Source organism: Periplaneta americana, chromosome 2, assembly GCF_040183065.1.
Source record: "Periplaneta americana isolate PAMFEO1 chromosome 2, P.americana_PAMFEO1_priV1, whole genome shotgun sequence".
NCBI lineage: Eukaryota > Metazoa > Arthropoda > Insecta > Blattodea > Blattidae > Periplaneta > Periplaneta americana.
Window position 1 is genome coordinate 13,543,752 of NC_091118.1, and position 23,782 is coordinate 13,567,533.

The 23,782-nt window shown below is 37.4% G+C and overlaps 2 protein-coding genes across 2 annotated transcripts in view; both read left to right on the plus strand.

The window, feature by feature from the left end:
• LOC138713674 (26S proteasome non-ATPase regulatory subunit 10-like) overlaps positions 1-7,613 on the plus strand; it is a 340,028-nt gene extending 332,415 nt beyond the window's left edge. Inside the window, exon 6 of the mRNA XM_069845947.1 lies at positions 6,785-7,613. Coding sequence (XP_069702048.1) covers positions 6,785-7,306 — 522 coding nt within the window. The 3' untranslated portion in view covers positions 7,307-7,613. The remainder of the gene's footprint in view (positions 1-6,784) is intronic.
• The window catches only part of LOC138713633 (uncharacterized), a 44,331-nt gene continuing 21,032 nt past the window's right edge, over positions 484-23,782 (plus strand). The window contains exons 1-2 of the mRNA XM_069845886.1: positions 484-680; positions 20,341-20,432. The gene's annotated coding sequence lies outside the window, so the exon portion shown is untranslated. The remainder of the gene's footprint in view (positions 681-20,340; positions 20,433-23,782) is intronic.

Here is a 23,782-nt window from a genome sequence, read left to right on the forward strand (position 1 = left end):
AAGAAAGCGGATCAACTTGGCAGTTATACACTCTGCAATGTTTCCAATTGTTATTTATTATTTCGAATATCAGGCATAGCTTACAAGTTATCACAGATCACAACTGTAGGACTATACACACGGACACAAACAGCTGGATGGACGAGAAAGACAGACAGACAGGTAATTAAGAAAGACAGAACCTTTATCACACGGTGAGTGGATTGTTGTTCAACCTCTGTGAATAGTATAACAAGCTGTTGACTTGTGATACCAGTCACGTGATTTATCTATACTGATATCTTATTAATATTTATTTTAAGATGAAAGTCATTGAGTTATCTTACCGTTAGGCCTACATTGCAACTTTATTTATTCATAACTCTTTCTCCTATTTGTTATCTTCAAGCACCACTTGTTATTATCCACTCTTCCTTGCTTGTGTAAGCTGTCTCACAGCTTTATCTGGCTGTTTGTTAACCGGTAGATAAGGCACTATATAACTCCTCAGAAACAGGGCTGCATCACTACTAATTCTCGTTTTCAACCAAGTGGTTTTTGGTTCGAACTTCTTCACTTTTCTCGCCGTGTACAAAGTCTGTGGACGATTGTGTTCGGAATTGACCAGAACTCCGTCACTGTTGGTAGCACCGTTCTTCGTTTCGCTCAGTGTTAACATAACTTCATTTTCAATTCACAAGGTAAGTTCTGGCTGTGTAACAACAGCTTCTTCTTCTTCTTCTTCTTCTTCTTCTTCTTCTTCTTCTTCATAATCACTTATTATAATGACGTAGAAACTGATCATAATTATAGATTTGCAGGCTGGAAATAAAATAAAATAATATATTATTTAATTTGATACAAAACAAAAAACAAAAGCTAAGACGAATAGCAAAAATTTCAAAAATGGCCAAGAATTTGGTACTAAAACTGCAAAAATGAAACTCAAAACGAAACAAGTCCAAAAACTGTGGGTTTTACAGCCAGAAGTCAATGATGAATATTTATGTAATCTATAGTCCTATAGTAGGGCCTAACAATATCTGTAACTTCTTAGATAAAAGGTAACATGCTAGCATTGTCCAGGCCTTGGCGATTATGGTATTGTTCTAGCACTACTGATATTTCAGGATGTGCAAAGAAGCAACTGTAGATTTCTATGGTAACGAACGTGTGAAGTTGTTACAAGTATCTACATGTCAAGTGTGGTACTGTAATGAACTGCAAACAAGAGAAAATCAGTAATAAATGTTAAAGTAACCTAGACAGTGGCGGCTCCTGCATATTACTTAAGAGGAGGAAAGAAATTAACAGCACGAAATGACACCTTCTTGAATGAATCTACAAATTAGCCCACATGCAATAGCAATAATCTGTTTTTGTAAACTGAGTTTCCTAAATTGTCCAAAATATATTATGATTTCACTTCCATTCATTGTTGAATAATTGCACAAATTAACAATTACAAGGAAATTCACAACCTCGTAGCATTTTTCGAGCACACTACAGCATCACACGTGTTGGAAGAGACTAGCTACTAACTCGTAACCGGAACCGTTTTACGGAAATGGGAATGGGAAATAATCTGAGGAAAGCGAGAACACTGCACCCACCCACGTGGTCTGTGTTGCCACATGTACATTTTACAAGTTCAGTATCACATACTTTTGAAGAATGTCAGTTCTTGTAAAGTCATACTATCATTATTGTTCAAAGCTGCCGGTGGCCGATTAATTTTTTATGTTAAAAATGATGTAGTTTCAAGTGCCTACTTTCAATTTCAAATATATTTGTACAAAACTGACAACTTGGCTGTTGCCTGTCTAGTAAACAATGAATCGAAGTGAATTTCAGGGGCCAACTACGTCGAACTACTTCCTCTTTGTTTTACATAAACCCGACTTTAACTTTCAAATATCCACGAAAGTTTCAAACCATGAATAGTAGCCTATGTAAAGTGCAATGAATAATATTTTTGATTTATAGTTTTAAAAAAAGTTTACATGGTGTCTTTCATAGCGTTGCGTTACAACTGTTTTTGTTGTCTCTCCTCCTAGATGTGTTATAGTCCGGTTGAATGCAACATCGTTAGATGGCAGCGGTAGCGAGCTTGCTGCACGACCAGTCGGTTTCTATTTCCCGCCCATAACTGATTCAGAGGAGGATCTCCTCCCTATCCGTTCATTTACTTGCTTTAAAACTCTGCTTCTTTCTCTGGCCGCTAGTGCGCTGTTGTCTATGTGTGTTAACTGCAGTAGAGGAGGAATGGAGTGCCTTTCCTCTACACAGACAATCTCGCATCTTTCTCACAGTTTTCTACAGCACATGAGCGCGCGTCGTTTAAAACTCGATCAACCGAGATTTCTTACAGCTGTGAACTTAACAATTATCGAATCTTCCTCGAATTTCAAGGCACATATTTTATTTGGTATTTACTTTCAAAAGAAGAAAATGTGAGGAGGACGTTCCTTCCTTCCCTCCCCCGAGGAACCGCCACTGAACCTAGATGCGATTTGTCTAAACATGGGAACGTAGCTAATGTGCCCACAGCTCTATGATATTCTGAGGCTAGCCCTTGACATTAGGCAGGGGGGTGAAGCTGTATTATTGTCGTCCAACACTTTGAGAAGGAATTTTTACATAGGCTACTCGGCAACATATTTTACCAAAGCGAAGTATTTGATGGACAAAACTGACCTTGAAAACTGCAATCCCAATTTTTTGTTTTGTGATTATTATTAATTTAAAGGAACTACTCCAATTCTAATACCATTTATAGTATGTATTGAAACAATCAGAAATATAATTCGAACCGGAACATCCCTTACAGTAGCTGTAAGATAGATACAGGTAAGTAGGCCTGCTAGTAATTTTTAAATAATATTTCAATGCTTCACTGTTATTCTTGCTTTCTGGTGTACAAGGATGGCAAAGCCCAACCCTATTCCCGACTTGAAACAGCGAGTGAAGACCCTGGAGGGACAGGTTCGACTGCTGCTTCCTGTCATAGAGGAAGTCAGGGTCCTCAAGGAGAGGTTGGACTCGCGGTCCCTGCATGGCCTGGAGGCAAGGAAGGAAGAGGAAAAAGTAGGGAGCAGCAACAACATTGAGGAGAGATTGAAGCTGAAAGAGAGGGAACTGAGAGAGACACAAGCTGAAATGAAGGAGCTGAGAGAAGAATCGGAAAGAGTAAGAGTTCCGCTGTTGCCATATTTACAGTTACTGCTGAACACCTTAGATTGGGTCACAGTAAGGCTTTATTCCACAGAACTAGTTGCTCGTACCAGACATTCAGAAAATGGGTGATGAGGGAAATTGGAAAGGAGTTAAGACCAGTTTTTAGATATGTAGAAAATGCGAAGATAGACTTAGAAATGTCGTGTTGTTTAGTACAATACATTCAGTAGTTGGTTGTGAGTTATTCTGTTTCTCATCGTACTGCCACCTTACTGACTGGGCTACGTCTGAACCTGATTCCTTTGTGGTTACAGGAGAAAGCAGAACTGAGGCAGAAATATGAAGGAGAGCACCAGTTGCGGCTCCAGCGGGAAAAAGTAAGTGATGAGCTGTTGCCATGGTTACAGATACAGTAATTGGACAGTTGAGGGTACAGTGAAGATCGGACCAGTAAGCACGAAAAACTTTAAAATAGGCAGACATGCAGACGCTAAGGTGTGTTCAAATAGGCACTTAATTGAATGATAAATATGGGTACTCCATTATACAGGGACATCATTTTATTTTTACTAACATTTTTAATATTAACCTGGCTATATCCTTGGATTAAGGTCTACAACCGGAACCACTGCTTGTTCCCCCTCCTAAGACTGGAGTTCGATGATACTGGCGTAAAATAGAAATCACTCTACTAGGTATAGGAGGGAAGAAAAGTAGTTCATCCATTTACGTAAACTAGGAAGTATCGCGATTTTGAGTTCGATAATTTTCATTAGGTTTTTATTTAATCAAAATACAGTACTGTATTAACACTTAGTGTTTTTACTCACGAACTGAGCTGTCCATGTGGACGTATTCATTATGCATTGTATATTATACTGCCTACAGCACATCAGCGTACAATATAGAGAATGAAGTTAAATTGAAACATAATCATAATATGGGTATTTAAACACATTTTTGAAAATGGTGGCCATTTATTTCGATACAGGCTTCAGTTCTTTTGTGTATATTATCGCACTATAGACTATTGTACCCAATTTCAATTACCAGTTTCGTCCTTCGTACTAGTAACTCATGTTGAAATAATTCTGTACCTACTCTATAAAAGAGTACCTTACGTACTGTAAATTCAATCTTCACTTCTGCCCGATCCGAAAAGATAAAATTACTCAGACATGCTATCTACTGTCCGTCCAAGTGGTTTTGTCGCAGGATCGTAGAAAGGAGGGGGAATCACGTGACAGTTAATTACTTAACGAGGCCCGTCTGTTTAAGTTATTTTAAACAGTTGTATAATATTACGTAGACGTTCAATTCCTAACAGAAATTAATGTTTTCAGAAAAGAGCTAAGACAGCCGAGCTACTAGACTTTACAGAGAGGCGAACAGAAGCGGGTGGGGGAAACCGGGATGCGACGTAGGCAAACGGACGACAGTACGTGTGCGGAAATAAAATTCAATATTGAAAGCTCTTTCGTCACTGGAAAACGCGAACATATTTCTGGAACGTACTATACTCAGTAACTCAGTACTGCACACGCGTCCTCTGTTCTGTGTGGAGAACCATTGGAAGTTTACTAGTAGAGGGGGTGAGAGTGAAATATATTAAAAAATTCAGGTACAATAAAAATTGAAGTAAAAATAAAATGATGTCCCTGTATATCGCAATGTAGTGACAGTAAGCGTACTGGCAATATCTGAAAGACGAAGATGGCGATAGCTAAGTGACAGGAGGCCGAGGACAGTGAAGAGGTTTGAGTGGGTTAGGTGAGGGGATAGCTAAAGTGTGATTTATATGTGCTTTTTGTATTTGCCTTGAACAAGCTTCGTTATTCGCCGGCCAATTTGCTGGCTATATTTTCTAATGAAGCTGCTTATTTATTTCACTAGCGTCTTATTTTGAATTCCCACTGAGTAAAATACAGGCAATGAAAGTTGAACGTGTCCAATATTAATGCTCAGTCAAAGCGATAAGCCGGTTGATTTTACTAGCAGCTTCCAAAGAAATGGGATGTCAGGACTTCAGGGACTGAATCTCTGAACAGCTGGTGAATACATCTGCCTTCAGTGCAGGCACGAGCGGTGATATAGGCAGTTGTCTACAAACCACATTTGATAAGACACACGTGTGGCATGATGTGTTGTCCTTGTCCTGTATAACTGGGTCCTCCAAGGGTAGTTCCTTGAAATACAAAGGATAACTTATGTCCTCCGAGCTTGTGATGAAACTTTTTAGAGAAAATTTTATGCAGGATGAGAGGTTTTACTTTAAAGCCTTTATTCGTAGGTAGCTTTTGTCTCATTTTCTGATGCAGTATACCGGCCATCAGCTTGATTCCTTCATGAAACCTGCTGCTTCAAGTCAGACTATCACCTAACTAGCTGAGCTTTCTCTAAACCAGAATTGCTTATATTACAGAGTCACAAGCAACACCTGGGGAAGCTCCAACAAAAACTGGAGTCTGTGCGAGAAATGAGGCGCCAGATGGAAGAAGTAAGTGTGAGCTGTTACCATGGTTACAGTTACGAGGGAGTTTACCAGCTCTATTCAGTCATTTCAAATTTTAATAATGATCAAAATAAAAATAGTTACAATAAAAAGTATTATTATTATTATTATTATTATTATTATTATTATTATTATTATTATCACAAAATCATCATCATCATCATAATCATCATCATCATCATCATCATCATCATCATCATCAAAATAGTCATGTTTCTAATCAAGTTATCGTCATTTGAGTTTTTTCTCAACCAGATTTGTTTTTAATTATAGAGTAAGGAGAAGGAACTGCGAATCCTACGAAAAGAACTGCAGGTAGGGCCTAAAAGGCGAGGAACTGAAGAAGGTGGCAGATGACATGCAAGCTGCAGTTGGAGAGCAAATTTAATTTCAGTTTTCAGACTAGAACTACTACCACCACTTTATTACTGCTACTACTACTGCTATAACTACTAATAGTACTGACATTGCTGTACTTATGGCTACTGTCTCTACTGCTGACATTACTGTAGTTATGGCTACTGTCACTACTACTGACATTACTGTAGTTATGGATACTGTCACTACTACTGACATTACTGTAGTTATGCCTACTGTCACTACTACTAACATTACTGTAGTTCTGGCTAGTGTCGCTACTACTGACATTACTGTAGTTATGGCTACTGTCACTACTACTGACATTACTTTAGTTATGGCTACTGTCACTACTATTGACATTGGTGTATTTATGGCTACTGACACTAATACTGACATCAATGTAATTATGTCTACTGTCGATACTACTGATATTACTATAGTTATGGCTACTGGCACTACTACTGACATTACTGTTGTTATACCTACTGTCACTACTGTTGTCATTGCTGTAGTTATGGTTACTGTCGCTACTATTGACATTTCTGTAGTTATGCCTACTGCCACACATACTGACATTACTGTAGTTATGAATATTGTCATTACTACTGACATTACTGTAATTATGCTACTGTCACTACTACTGTTTACTGTAGTTGTGGCTACTGCCACTACTACTGCCATCAGCTTCACTCAGCCTAGTGAACTGTCACCTAGCTGACTGAGCTTCCTCTGACCAGATTGTTTTGTCTGCTGCAGGAGCTCAGAGCTGCGGCTGAGGTCGGGCCCAACCTACAGCAGAAGGACAGCGATGGCAGGACTGAGCTACACCGGGCAGCGGAGCGGGGGGACACACACAGGGTGCAGCTGCTCCTGGATGCAGGCAGCCTGGTGAACGCCGAGGATCATGATGGCCGCACGCCCTTGTGGCTGGCAGCACGTGAAGGACGCCAGGATGCGTGCAGGGCGCTGCTGGCTGCCGGGGCGCGGCCGAATATGAAGGGAGGACTATCTGGCGGCACTGCTCTGCATGGGGCTGCATACAATGGGCACCGTGCAGTGTGTGAGCTGCTGCTGGCAGCTGGGGCGCGGCCCAACGAGCCTGCTGATGCAAACCAGTGGACTGCACTGCACTGTGCAGCACGTACTGGCCACGCCCCAGTGGTGCAGCTGCTGTTGCAGCATGGCGCAGAGCGGGGGGCGAGGAATAAGGAGGGTCGGACAGCCCTGGACATAGCCCGTCAGATTTTCACAAAAGTGGAGGCCATGCTACAGGAGTGAGCAGGCGCAGTGCTGACAACATGACAGCTATGCCATTATAGCACAGTAACCAGCGGGAATGTGTTGTGTTGGCATCACTGCTCTGCGTGTAATGCTGTTACTTCATTGCTCTAGGCTGTCGTTACTTTCGTGTTGTGTGGCTTTGTTGTGGTTGGAGCTTGATACGCCACTGACGATTATTATTATTATTATTATTATTATTATTATTATTATTATTATTATTACCATCATCAACATTCGATTGTCTTTATAATTATTGTTCAAATTGCTGTACACATTGTCCAAATAAAAATATAGAAAAATTGTTGATGTTTGTATCACTGTCTGTGTCAAACTTATACAGAATTATTGTTATTATTGTGTGATTGTGATACGCCACTGATCGTTCAGTATCTCAACTAGACTATTTCAAGCACAGTAAGTTAGTTGCCTTGATGACCTTGATACGCCACTGGCTGCCGCTAGTGTTCCTGCTGCTCACATGCACATCAATACTACGGCCATTTTTATTCCTATATTTTTTCGCAATAAGCCTATCAGAAGAAAAGCATTTCTGTAGGCATCAATGTTCCTTCACGAACTCGACATTCACAGCTAGAATATTAAAATAATGAAATAATCCTTCCTTAACAAAAACAAAACAAAGCTAGCTCACCTTCTAAAATATGTGTTCAAATTGGTAGCCCTCAGCTGCTTTACAATGTGTCACTCGATCATAGAAATCAATTAAGGAATGACTTAACCAGGCTTTAAGGAATATCTTGGAACAATTCCATTTTTATTTAGAAACATTGAATTTGTACAGAAGTATCAAGTGTGGGTACTTTTTGAAAAGTTCTTAATGAGTACTATTCAAAAGTAAAATAATATATTGGGTGTTCCATTTAAAATAAGAGAGTTGGAATTACTTACGGTTAAACCGGAAGTAGAAAAAACTCGGTAATACCATTATTGAGTTCCTAGTATATGGTTATACCCACATACCAAGTTTCATGTCACTGAACCGTATGCTTCAAAAGTTATTTAGGTGGTGCGAAACTTTTAACTAATCCTGTATATATGGATATATCCCCGCGCTCTCATGGTTAACATTCGGCAGGTCTTTGAAATTTAATTGCGTTATTGTTTTTAATTTCTTATGTCGCCGCTCCAATCACTCGCCTCAATTTCAATATTGCAACCAATAAGCTGCTTCCATTATTAAATGACACCTATGAGGGCTGTCAGCGACTGCTTATTCAATATATTCGCAGCTACCCTCCATATCTGGAGGCCGTCTCCTCTATCCGCAACCTGAGGACGCGCCATGCCGTGGTGATATGGACCCACAATACATGGAATAATAATAATAATAATAATAATAATAATAATAATAATAATAATAATAATAACAATAACAATAACAATAATAGCCATTTAACAATATAACAAACTAGTGCTTATTCTTATCGAGGAAGTAGATGTGACAACGTGACGCTTAGAGTGAAACCTACAGAGCAACAATCGGTCGGCAAAATGATGTTTTAAAGGCACCGCTCGTTATCGTATGATGCCGACATGGTAAGCATGAGAGCGCGGCGATAATAGCTACAAGTTATCACAGATTACAACTGTAGGACTATAGACAAGGACGCAAACAGCTGGATGGACGAGAAAGACAGACAGACAGACAAGTAATTAAAAAGACAGAATCTTTATCACACGGTGAGTGGATTGTTGTGCAGCCTCTGGACACGATAACAAGCTCTTGACCTGCGATACAAATCCCGTGATTTATCTGAACTGATATCTTATTAATATTTATTTTAAAATGAAAGTCATTGCGTTATCGTATCATTAGGGCTACATTGCGACTTTATTTATTCATAACCCTTTCTCCTATTGGCTGTCTTCAAGTGCCACTCCTATGATCTCTTCTTCCTTGCTTGTGTAAGCTGTCTGACAGCTTTATCTGGCTGTTTGTTAACCGGTAGATAAGGCACTATATAACTCCTCAGAAGCAGGGCTGCATCACTACTCATTCTCGTTTTCAACCAAGTGGTTTTTGGTTCGAACTTCTTCACTTTTCTCTCCGTGTACAAAGTCTGTGGACGATTGTGTTCGAAATTGACCAGAACTCCGTGACTGTTGGTAGCGCCGTTCTTCGTTTCGCTCAGTGTTAACATAACTTCATTTTTAATTCACACAGGTAAGTTCTGACTGTGTAACAACAGCTTCTTCTTCATAATCACATATTATAGCGACATAGGAATTGATCATATAGATTGGCAGGCTGGAATTCTTACTATTCACATTATGTAGGTAGCACTGGTTATTGATAAATCCACCTTACACTCAGTAATGGCTTCATGTAAGGTCACATGACCACGTGCCCTCCCAACTGTAAGTGGAATTGTCTAGGTTATACTCGTAGTTTTGCATTTTTCCATTCCCTGCCTAATGTTATTGCTGGGGCCTGATTCTCAAAACTCGTGGACTAGTAATACCAGTCTGTACAGTAGTAATATTAGTTTTTTTCACAAGTCTGTGTTTCTGGAAACTACAAGGGTAAAGTTGTAGTTACCAGTTCAGAGACTAGTAATATTACTCGATTTCACCATTTCACAAGTGATTTTGTTTCTCAAAATGCTAATCTAGTTGATTATACTAGTATTTAACAGGAATATTCCTACAAGACTCTAAAGACTGGTGATTTCTATATTATCAGTTACCAGAGACAACCATTCTCAGATAATTAAAACAAAATATTGTATTTATATTTTTTTAAATATATTATGTGGTTTAGTGATTCCGATTGAAGTGATGAAGTAGTTGTGAGAAGAGCTAGCACTGTTTAAATATAATGAACAGTTTAGATAAAGTGCTGAAAAGCTTGGAGAGTTGTTAAATATAGTGGAACGTGCCATAACAAGACACAAATGGAAGTCATGCATTATCAGCAAAGCTTCAAATACAAATTGCTCTACAAATTGGGATGTTGATTATTTTCCAATGCCATCAGGTCTTTCTGTCCTAGACCAACAACACATGCAGAATTTTTTCCTAATAATCTAATACCAGTTCATCAACTGCAGTAATTTTTGCTGGCTTTCCTCCTCCACTGCCAGTTCTTCCGGCATTGTCAACTTTAACCTACAAATTAAATATAAAACGACACTAATTTATGAATTAGATCAAATGTAAAATTGAAAAAAAAAAATAGCGAATTCTTCATCAAGTCATAAGCTGCATTCGTGTCGGCAGTAGACTCACTAGCTACATAATATGTTCATATTATGATAGTAACTGTGAACTTGAATTCCTACTTATCAAAGCTGCTTTCTTAGTGTTGGGCCAATAAGTGTCCCTAACGTATGCATAATCTTTGTTCTGAGATATCAGTCCCACAGCCTCACACATTACAACATTTTTTGTCCATTCGTTTACTTTATAATTTTTTTGTTATTATGCTTGAAAAAGCCTGAATAGTGTATCCTTTGATTCATTAATAATATTTAGTATAGTTAATTTGCTTTCAATTGACGGAATTTCAACCGAAAAGAGAAATAAAAACCAAAACACAAAACAACTTAGCCTTCTAACCTCAAATAACAATACCTACCAATGACTATAAACAAATGAACTCAATCAGCTAACTAGTGAAAGAGATCATGTAACTAGTGAAAAATTGTCACAAGTTACTAGACTGGTAAAATAGTTTGAGAAACAGAATCTACTAGAGCTGGTGAAATATACTCTGGTAACTAGTAACTGGTGAAATACTAAACAAGTATTTTTGAGAAACAGGCCCCTGTCCGATCAGGACTGGCACTTGCAGCAATGCGGCAACAAGGGCTGGTCACATTTCCACTGCGGACTGCTCTTGCCAAGCTGTTTTCTCTTCAATGAATACGCGTACTTCTGGTTGGTGTGGGCGGTGGGTAGCAAGGAGAAAAATTTTCTTGTCTTCGGTCAGAGAGATTTTGTCACTAAAAACACGAGAAAGTAAAACTCCAAAAAGTAAAACCATTTTCCACGCATTGGCGCCACTGTATTACTTACTTACTGGCTTTTAAGGAACCCGGAGGCTCATTGCCGCCCTCACATAAGCCCCCATTGGTCCCTATCCTGAACAAGATTAATCTATTCTCTATCATCATATCCCACCTCCCTCAAATCCATTTTAATATTATCTTCCCATCTACGTCTCGGCCTCCCTAAAGGTCTTTTTCCCTCCGGCCTCCCAACTAGCACTGTATATGCATTTCTGGATTCGCCCATACGTGCTACATGCCCTGCCCATCTCAAACGTCTGGATTTAATGTTCATAATTATGTCAGGTAAAGAATACAGTGCGTGCAGTTCTGTGTTGTGTAACTTTCTCCATTCTCCTGTAACTTCATCCCTCTTAGCCCCAAATATTTTCCTAAGCACCTTATTCTCAAACACCCTTAACCTATGTTCCTCTCTCAAAGTGAGAGTCCAACAACCGGTAAAATAACTGTTTTATAAATTCTAACTTTCAGGTTTTTTGAGAGCAGACTGGATGATAAAAGCTTCTCAACCGAATAATAACAGGCATTTCCCATATTTATTCTGCGTTTAATTTCCTCCCGAGCATCACTTATATTTGTTACTGTTGCTCCAAGATATTTCAATTTTTCCACCTCTTCAAAAGATAAATTTCCAATTTTTATATTTCCATTTCGTACAATATTCTCGTCACGAGACATAATCATATACTTTGTCTATTCGGGATTTACTTCCAAACCTATCTCTTTACTTGCTTTCAGTAAAATTCCCGCGTTTTCCCTAATTGTTTGTGGATTTTCTCCTAACATATTCACGTCATCCGCATAGACAAGCAGCTGATGTAACCCGTTCAATTCCCAACCCTCTCTGTTATCCTGGACTTTCCTAATGGCAAACTCTAGAGCAAAGTTAAAAAGTAAAGGTGATAGTGCATCTCCTTGTTTTAGCCCGCAGTGAATTGGAAAAGCATCCACTGTATTACACTGTACCAAAATGAATTGTTTCGAGTACTGTTACCCCACTACGTAACCCAGCCGACAGACTGCGTAATTGCACAGCGGGAGTATTTCAACAACATTTGTAACGGAATTAGTCACTTCACTCCTGGTCATAAACAGGGGCATTATTTCGACCCTTGCAAGATTTTTAAGTAAGATCTTATAAAGTAATTTCGTTTACTGCGCCCCCATTTTTCCTGTGACATTGATTATTTCCCGTAAAGTAAACCCGGGTAAACTTGATCGCTGGGGTGAAGTTAACCATTAAAAATATAAGAATTTAAGACACATCGAATACACAGAAAGTGTCTTTACAATTTATTTTTTCCCCTCTTTCCTATTAAAAATATAAGAATTTAAGACACATCGAATACACAGAAAGTGTCTTTACAATTTATTTTTTCCCCTCTTTCCTATTAAAAATATAAGAATTTAAGACACATCGAATACACAGAAAGTGTCTTTACAATTTATTTTTTCCCCTCTTTCCTATTAAAAATATAAGAATTTAAGACACATCGAATACACAGAAAGTGTCTTTACAATTTATTTTTTCCCCTCTTTCCTATTAAAAATATAAGAATTTAAGACACATCGAATACACAAAAAGTGTCTTTACAATTTATTTTTTCCCCTCTTTCCTATTAAAAATATAAGAATTTAAGACACATCGAATACATAGAAAGTGTCTTTACAATTTATTTTTTCCTCTCTTTCCTAAGTGTTTTTTAATATCTTGTTACACAGGCCTATAGCGCTGATATCACACTTTATTTATTTCTTTTTTTGTTTTATGGTAAATTTTGCTTCACTTTACAGTCCGTTTCATGTATCCACATAGACTACGCATCTAGTTTAGCTCTTTATTGTACTTTTACGATGTGTAATTTACACGCACTTGCTGTTAATATGACGTAGGTGCGAACAAATGAACACAATTTTATAGATGAAGAAATGCTATTTTCACTTCCAAAAATAATTGTACTTTTATTTGCAATAGATAGTCGCTGGAGCAGTAAAATCAACACCAATAACTGTCATTCAAATTATTAGAGAAATGATCCTACTTTATATGGAATTAATACGAATTGCAGTTGATAATTACTGGACAAGCTGCAACCAACACAGAGGAAATTTAATAACACTGCCTGGGCTAATCGAAAAGTAAATTTATACAAAATTATTATAATCATCATCGTCACCATCATTAGCATCATCATCAGCAGGCTTCGAGACTTTGGACCCGATACAATAAGTTTACTGTGCATGCACTATAGGTTGTTGACTCGCTGCAGGTAGATAGAGATGTGTTGAGGTAACAACGTTGCTATTTAGAGTAGAGTACGGTAGTATGGGAAAACACCCATATGTACATTCTGAGAGTAAATATACATTACACAATGATAATGTCAAAAGAATGTGAAAAGCATTTATTCTCCTGTCTTTTATAAGCATTTGCGTTTAATTATACACAGTGTTAATGGTGGAAATAAACATGTAGCAATTTTAATTTCTTCATTTAACCTATTGGTCGTCTTTAGGAAGTGCAGTTACAGTACCGAATTGCAATGTACTACAAGATACATTCTCAGTGTCTCGAACGTAAATCTTCTTCGGTTATCTGCCAAAGTTTGTACTGTAGAAAGCTGCGCTCTACGTCACATGAGGTGATAGGAGCAAAATGAAAAAACCTAACATCATTGCAGTCTCTAAGAGACAGTCCTTTATTCTCGGGTGACTCTATGTCCACTAATTTGCTGTTTATGTTACACAATGTTCCATATCCGTTATTTTTACATAAAATTGATTTCCACTTCTGTTTTACACCTTCAGTAACCGGTGTACTTGGTGTCTCAGTAATTCTCTGCATTTTTTTCTAAATTAATCTGAGGGCTTCCGGCATCTCTTGCTCTGACTTTTCTAACCGTGTAATAGTTTCAGACACAGTTTGTATGAAAACCAAATTATTCGCCAGAACCTTCAAATCCAGAGAGTTTCCTTTGCGTATTTGTCATTCATTCTACAGTACCCCCACCCACTGTACGCTTTACCACTATACTCAGTACGTCGTTATGCGGATTTCCCACTGAACTGATCTATTGGGTCCGAAGTCTCGAAGCCTGATCATCAGCCATACAACTCATAGTCCCAAAAGTTTTCAGCCCATGTCTTCATTAGACGTCCACTTGATTTCCTGCCTCTAGGTTGGTAATGCAGGATTGCACGAGGGATTCTAGTCCTAGACATACGCCTCACATCCTGACGTCAGTTATCTTGATAGTGACATATGTCTGCTAGTATAGAGTTCATTTCAAGTATGACTGATCCAAATAGCTGTACGTAACGATCCCAACAATAGGTTTTTTCTCTTCTCTCCTTCCTTCCTTCCACCTGAAGACGAAGGGAGAACCACCCTTCGAAACGTTGTGTGTCTTAATTTTTTGATTATGACAACCAGCAATGGAAAAAGTCCAAACCCCTCACCTAAGCATTAACAATCCACCATTGCTTTCCAACTCCTCATTTAGATCAGCGTGTACTTAACTTACAAATGGCTTTTAGAGAACCTGGCCTGCCTCAAATCCATTTTAGTTCATTTTGAATCTTGCGTATACTACTTTTAACACTTGAATATAATTAATTGATTACCTAGTGGAGTTACTCGTGTTAATTATGTAAACACAAACTACACCAATACATAAACAAATTACACCCAAAACTTCAATACACACTAGAACTTTGAAACAACAACTCCATAAATTTCCTAGACATCACCATAACAAAAATCGACAACAAACACACCTACAAAATATACAGAATACCAACCATCACCACCACACCCATACACAACACATCTAATCACCCCATACAACACAAACATGCTGCATTCAGGACAATGGTACACAGATTATTCAACATACCCATGAGCCAACAACACTACAATGAAGAAGTGAACACAATCAAATACATAGCACAAGAAAACGGATACAATCCAAACATAATAGACAACATCATAAGGAAGACAAAACAAAAACTTAACAAACACAAAAACACGCAAAACACAACACAAACACAAGAACACAAAAAATACATCACACTAACATATGAAAACAAAAGCGCATATAAGATCGCATCTTCATTCAGAAAACAGAAATACAACATAACATACACAACAGAAAACACACTACAAAGACATCTCAACACACAAACAAATAAATAAAACCACACAGGTGTATACAAACTGACATGTAATAATTGCGATAAGTTCTACATAGGACTGACAGGCAGATCATTCCAACACGCTACAAAGAACACATTAAAGCAATAACCAGAGGACACAATAGGTGTACATCTACATACGCCGATCACATAACCAATGCTAATCACACATACAATAACATAAATACGGACATGGAAATCCTACACATACGACCCAAGAACCAAAAACTGAACACACTAGAACAATATGAAATATACAAACACATTAAAACACACCCCGATAAAATTCTCAACACACAGATCAATTTCAGTACACTCACACACACACACACACACACACACACTATTTGACTCCACTCTTCAACACCTTTCAACAATCAAACACACCCACATAACAGGCAGAGAAGTTCGAGATGACGCCGTGATCTAGTAGGCTCTGAGGATGGTGCGTGAAGCACTGAAACAGCTGTAAGCCGCACAAATTTTACATAATTAACACGAGTAAGTCCACTAGTTAATCAATTAATTCCATTTTAGTATTATCCTCCCATCTACATCTCGGCCTTCCCAAAAGTCTTTTTCCCTCAGGCTCAGTTCTCACAACTAACACTCTATACGCCTTTCTGAATTCACCCATAGGCCATAGGGTAATTTGAATAGCTGGGTAATTTGGATAATGTTAAACGTTTGCAAGTGTTGCTGGGAGATTCGTGTCGCCACCTTATACGTTTTATGATAGAAATAGTGTGCAGGCTGTGTACAGCATAATGGTACAAGTTAGCGGAGAAATCAGTGAATTCAAGGTCTGTGTAGTCATTTGTCTTGATCTAGGTAGAATGTGAACGCTCGTTGTTTCTGTGATTTATAAGTATGCGTTCTTTTGTTTTAAGCTTTTGTGAAATTAATGTTTAAACAATGAGTTTAACATAACTGATCATGTTACCTGCATGCATTAGCTATCGCCTCGTTGAACAGTGGCGGATTATGTTGCATAGTTTTTGTATCATTTTACGATAACTTTTTATTGACGCGCGAGGAAATTTGAATATATTTCAGGGGGGGGGCAATTTGATACAATATTAAACACTAATATTTAATTATACATAATTGTAAGAAATTTCCATTATTTCAGAAGAAGATAGCCTACATTATTTGAAAAATTACGCTCGAAGCAGCGGAGTAGAGAGAGAAGGGTGGCTGACAATATGGTGTCCGTTATAGGATCTGCACAGATATTTCATGTCTCATACATAGGTTTGTATAGAAAAGTAGCCTACAATAAAAAAAAAGGAGGTGAGATGAATGTAGTATCGCCTGGAATGTTACCCTGATGTCTTTCATTACAAGCATATGATATCGACTCGAACATCGACCAGAAATTCAAATTCGCAATGTTGATGGTTTGAGTAGCTATCCAGATGCTACAACTGCGATTCCGCAGATTATTGCTTTCTTGGAAGATCCGTCTATTTTCCCAACACCGTCATCTGATATAGCTACAGAAACTGCCAAGCATGACATTCTTTCAAGAGTCCATAGGCCTGCTTATGTACAAGATGATTGGCCCAGAGCAAAGCTTGAGTCATTATTTCGTAGACATTTGGAACTGTCAGTACAAGATGGTTGTCTGTTATGGGGCTCAAGATTAGTTCTCCCCTCCCCACCGCCCAGTCTTCAAAAATAGAGTAGGTACTAAATTGCTCCATAACGGCCATCCAGAAATTTTCAATATGAAAAGTTTAGGTCGTAGCTAATATGTTTGGTGGCTGGTTTTGGTGCATCAGCTGAGAGTATTGTCAAAACCTGTGCAGTTTGTCAGCTGCCACGACCAAAGCTGCCTAAGCAAACTGGCTCATCGTGGGGGAAAAGAATCCAAATTATATATTGGACTGATAATGGATTGGCTGGGCCGTTCCAGGGACAAAACTTCCTAGTTTTAGTGGATACTTTTTCAAGATGGTTGGAACTTGTGCGGCTTAACTCTAAAAATTCCCAAACTGTTATTGTGTCACTCAAACGCATTTTAGACACGCATGGATTGCCATCAACAGCAGTCCCTGATAATGGCACACAATTTCTTCAATGGAATTCAATACGTTCTTACAACGGAATGGAATTAAACATGCCACTAGAGCCCCGTACAATCCATCTTCTAATGGATCAGTCGAACATCAAGTTCCTGAAGTGCAGAACTCGTTGAGGAGGCTCTATCGGTCGTGGGAAGCTGGATTATCAAGATTCTTGCTGAGGCAACACACTGCCACGAATGTCAATGGATCTACACCAGGGGAGCTGCTTATGGAAAGGATCAGATCAAACCAAATGGTTTCCATAATAATAATAATAATAATAATAATAATAATAATAATAATAATAATAATAATAATAATAATAATAATAATGGTAATGATAATAATAGTAATAACAATAATACTAATTTTATTTATTTTATTTATTTATTTATTTTATTCAGAATATTAACGTGCAAAACAACAGCACAAGGCCAATTACAGTTCAGCACAAGATACAAAACAAAACAAAACAACAAATGATGATGAGAATGAATGATAGAAAATGGCAGTGAGATGAAATACAATCAATATAATAGCCAACATTAATCATTGACCAAATGCAACAAAATAAATAGCACAAATAATTATTAAAATTAGCACAGAGAGATAATTAAAATAATGGCAATTAAATAAAATGAATTAATGAAATCATATAAATGAAGACTGGAATCATATAAGTAGTATTGTAAAAATATGCAAATGACGAGAATAGTATGATACATATCTTAACAAATGGCATAAATAATAAAACTGACATAAAAACTAAAAAAGTATATACTACACATTAAATGGATCCTAGTTCGATCCATGCAAATTAGCATATTTAATACATCTGCAGATAATAATAGTAATAATAATAATAATAGTATTAATAATAATAATGGTAATAATAATAGTAATAATAATAGTAGTAATAATAATAGTAATAATAATAATATTAATAATAATATTATTAATAATAATAGTAATAATAATAATAATAATAATAATAATAATAATAAATTACTAGTAATAGTATTGACGAGCTTTCAGTGGAGTGTCAAGCTGCTTCACAATGGGTTGAATAATTATGAATAGTGGGAAGATTATGCACATTACGCTTAACATACAGAAGGCAGTCGAGAATAAACATTGACGGTAACGTAAGTGTTATGCTCTGACCTGGATTCCAACCCACGACCGACGCTTCCACATAGTATTGATGTACAATTATCAATATCAGTGTAGAAAACTCCATGTTTGTGTTGTTTTCCCTGGTTACCATGGAGCTATTGATCAAGTATTAATGAATGTGTGGAAAAGTGGCACATGGGCAGTATTATATTTCTACATTGTTGTGAGGTAAACATTCTGAGATATGAGGGCGACAAGCGAGCCATATACGAACACTACGATGGCTTTCCTCCCCATACATGATAATGACATGAGATTTGAGGCTTTCGAATTCGAGTTCAGCTGCCTCTAATAAACCTGAGCACAGGTTGATAACCCGAAAATATTCCCTAGAAAGGAGTCATTGATGTTTCTAGTAGCCAGAGACATTGCCAGTCCTGGTGTTTGTGATACGACCTGCTTAACAAAATGTGTATCAGCTCTGCCAGAGGTGACATCTGCATGTCATTCCGTCTGTACCGGTATCTATGTTGTTTGCTTTCATCACAATTTGCTGGACAGCAACTTCTTGTTTCCATGGTTAGCTGCCCAAGCTGCTCATTTCCAGAACAGATGAAGGCGAACTGACTAGTGACATCTGACCAGCTTTTAGCTAACAATTGTTTTTATTTAAAGAATTATGGTCACCATACTTCAAGTTATAATTGGTAAACCTGTGGACCGTGTACCCACTGATACATTATCGTAAGTCATAGTTTACATCAAAATCCCTTAGCACTTATTTTCTGCTTTCCTTCACATTTATTTGTCTTCCTCCGTGACATGTTTCACTGTTCATCCAGCCAGGATTCAGTCGCGTCACAGACTTAATGTCTTATTTATTGATCATGCTCCAAAGCCTGCTAGAGTAATCACGTGACCTTGCGTTGTGGGCTGTGGTTGGGAATCCCGTAGCTGTTTGCTGCATTGCGGGCTTGGCTCTTGAAGTATTTGCCAGCTTCTTTGCTATCCAGTGTTTGTAACGCATCTTATTGTGTTTCACAGTAAGTGGGGTTGATATTGGTAAGTTATGTATCCTGCAACAATTCTAGCATTCCTTATTGAAACAATAGTTCGAAGGAAAACTTTATTATCCTTCTTACTTACATTTTGTATAGTTACCGTATCTCTTTACCACAGTGACGTGTTACAAACCAGGTCTGTAGAGTGCTCAGTCAAACGCCACAAATCTGCCTCTCATTTCCTCTGATTCACGATTAGGCCTAGACGTAGCCTAATAATTCCAAATTTGGTAGTTTCCTCATTTCAGATAATATTTAAAGATTTTTGAGTTCATTAAAGATAGCACACTTAATTTATTTTTATCTGAGATTAATATTCTGTCAAAAACCATCAACCAATGCTATCAGTAATTTGTCGGCAGACCGTTGCACGCTTTCAGTAACACAGAAGAGGAAACAGTCTGGATTTGTACACGAAATATACCGTATCTGTCAAATGTATTAGTAAGATATCTCAGTTCACTTGTAAATTGTTCAGTTTAAGTATAGCGTCGTGTAAATTACTTGTGTACAAGTTCTCATAAAAGCTGTTTGTGTGATGCAGTGAATTCTGGTTCCAGTTTCCTGATTCGTCAGTCTCGTTGCCTTGGCAGCTTCAGCATTCCCTGCGCACTTCTTTCCAGTCTTGTAACTCTCCACGTTTCCTTGCAGAGTAAGTATAAATATCAGTGCTGAAGTCTTATTTCAAGCTACTGTGAGGATTTTCTTTAATATGCAGATATAATTCTAAACCTAATACATGGACTAAGAGTGATCAAACAAAATTAGAGTAGGGCCGAATTCATAGTCAACACTTATCGTAAGGAAACACTTAAGCAGTTGCTTATAATAATTTCCAATTCATAAATCCCACTGAAGTGAACACTTATTCAAATAAGGTAGCTTGTCAGCTTACTCAAGCGTTTCCTCATATGCATTGTAATCAGCTGATTCGGTATACATAGATGATGATTATGATTTAATTTAATTTATTGATACGATGTAAGAGTAATGGAACGGAGAAAAATTCTCTCCGGCGCCGGGATTTGAACCCGGGTTTTCAGCTCTACGTGCTGATGCTTTATCCACTAAGCCGCACCGGATACCACCCCGGCGTCGGACAGAATCGTCTCAGATTAAGCTCCAACTCTTGGGTTCCCTCTAGTGGCCGCCCTCTGCACTACGTCATAGAAGTCTATGAACGTAGGACCGAAGTCCACACATGTGCTGAGGTGCACTCGATATGAGTGACTAGTTGGCCGGGATCCGACGGAATAAGCGCCGTCTTAAATCACGAAGTGATTTACGCATATCATATATATTATTTTAATGTACCGAAGTACATATGACATTTCCATGCAGATATTCTGCGTCATCATACGATCCCTGCGCCGGAGAGAATTTTTCTCCGTTCCATTACTCTTACATCGTATGATGACGCAGAATATCTGCATGGAAATATCATATGTACTTCGGTACATTAAAATAATATATTTAATTTATTGAGTTCTGTAATTAAAATGAAAATGAGTTTCGGCAAGCAAAAGATATATCAGAGATATGGAAAACCCTTTAGAGATGTATAATGATCAACAATTTAAGAGGAGATACCGTTTCCACAAGAACACTGTTGTGAATATTCCGGTGTCTCTCATTTAAATTCACAATACAACCATGAGGCTTACCAATTTCGGCACTGCTGAAAGTACTGGTTGCTTTGAGATTTTATGATACAGCAGCATTTCAGATAGGTTTGAGTGGTATTTTTTTTTTTTCGAAAAGTATTCACGTTCCAACAAAGTGTCATTTGCATTTTTGTTTGTATTCTACCCAAGGAATAAGCTGTTAAAATTTGGGTAATTATATCATTTCCACTTTGTTTAGCATAAAAATAACTGAAAAATAAATGAAAATGATTTACTTACAGGAATATTTCCGGAGTTTGCATTAAACTCAACTGCAATTTTATTCCATATCAATTTCTTCTTTTGGAGAGAACAATTATCATTTTTTTTTTTTTTTTTTTTACTTTCGACGATATCTCCATATTTCATAACTAGTTATTTTCGCTCACTTCTTTCTTTTCTGTAAAATGCTTTCTTGTATAATTTTAGCTCTATAATATTTACTTCTGTATTTGTGTATGACAATAATACCGATTTAACAATTTGAAGGCGCTGGAAAACAATTGAATGTAGGAAAGCGCTCACGTCAAGCCATGTTGCCATATTTCTTTCGATGTCAAGGGAATGCTCAGGGCATATGAATGAGTAGGGTCTCTGCAATACGATCCGAAATAAGTGCTAAGGAAATGCTCATTACTTAAGTGTTTCCTCATTTTATAAGTGACGACTATGAATTCGACTCTAAAAGACAATCGACTGGATTTTGCTGATTTTGTCGCTGTTGCCTGGTTTTCTAGGAGTAAAGCATTTAATGTATTAGCCATAATATTTCGACTATTATTATTGTCGTTGTTGTTATTATTATTATTATTATTATTATTATTATTATTATTATTATTATTATTGTTACTACACAGTACATACAGCAAACTGAAATTGTCGACTAATGAAATGTAGACATTCCAATTAACTTATTTATTGGCAAACTCTTGTTGAAGTTTATTTATGCGCCTCCTAGTGGTAGTTTTTATAAACTAAATTTTCTTTCAAGAATCATTCTGCATAAAATGTCGGTGTGTTAAAATCTATTAAATGTATTGAAGTGGTATGATTTTTAATTCATATAAGAGCTTGTCAAGGACATCCGACTTCCTTCGAGTCATTGTAAACTCCATCCGATTTCATCAGTGCTTATCACAACTTTTCTTTCAATTAACCCAGGGCTGGGCACCAAGAGCGAATTCTACTCTCTCACGGTGACCCATATGATTTCTCTTCAACCCCTTTCTACCCCACCGAACACCGCGCAGCGTTGATGCCGTAACAGATGAATAATAAGCGTCCCTGTTTAGAGTTTGGATTCGCTCACGGTGCCCAGCCCTGAATTAATCAATGCTGATGAACTCACCGGGTATCGAAACTGGTGAATATGAAGAATTGTAGCTGTCAGGTTTGTGATTGCTTGCCCTGTGTAGCGCTTGGTGGACGACAGGGGTGCAATAAGAAGTTAACAGACAATCAACAATGTTGGCACATTTTATAATGCCTAATGTGCTTGCCAAAAGATCAAACATAATGCAAATAAAGACGATGCTCTTTCACATAGGCTTAATCTAATTAAAGCACATATTTACTTTAAGATTTTAGGTAATTTCACGTTACGTGACATGGATTTTCAAATACCATTTTGAACAGTCCAATTTAGCTTTTTGATGTTTGTACAGGGAGGCCCGAACGGGACGGTTTTTTTTTTTTTGTTTTTTCATCATTGCATCTCTTTCCTTATTATTTCGATTTCGCATTTTATTATTTTATTATGTTTCTATTAAATTATATCCTTTTTAATATTACATTCAGTTTTTAATTACGATCTCTGTCATTTTATTTCGGTTTCTACAATTTTCTGTCGATCTTTATTATTTCAGTTCGGTTTTTTTACCGCATTCAGTTTTTTATTGTTTTGTTTCTCTTCCATTATTTTATTGCGTTTTTTTAATATTTTGTTTTTGTCCCATTTACTTGATTCACACGGGGATAGTTTACATTAGTGAAGTGCTTGAGGCCTCTAAACTTGACACCATATTTGTGATCACACGGAGACACTAAACTTGAAACCATGTTCCACACGTAAAAAACGCGCGCTGAATGTTGTATGCTTGGAGGTACAATGTTTTTAATTTTTTATTTAGGCTACCTTTTTGCGAACCACTTCTACATTAATGCTACGGACACCTTGTTCTATAAGTTTCGTAACTAGTTTCTGAAACAATTCCCTCTTGTTTATTTTAATTTTTATTATTATCGAAGTATTTCTCGTGCTGTATACTTATTCCACGGAAGTTCGTACATCTCACGCAATTCTAAAAATGTTACAATAAGGTGTATATAAACTGTATAT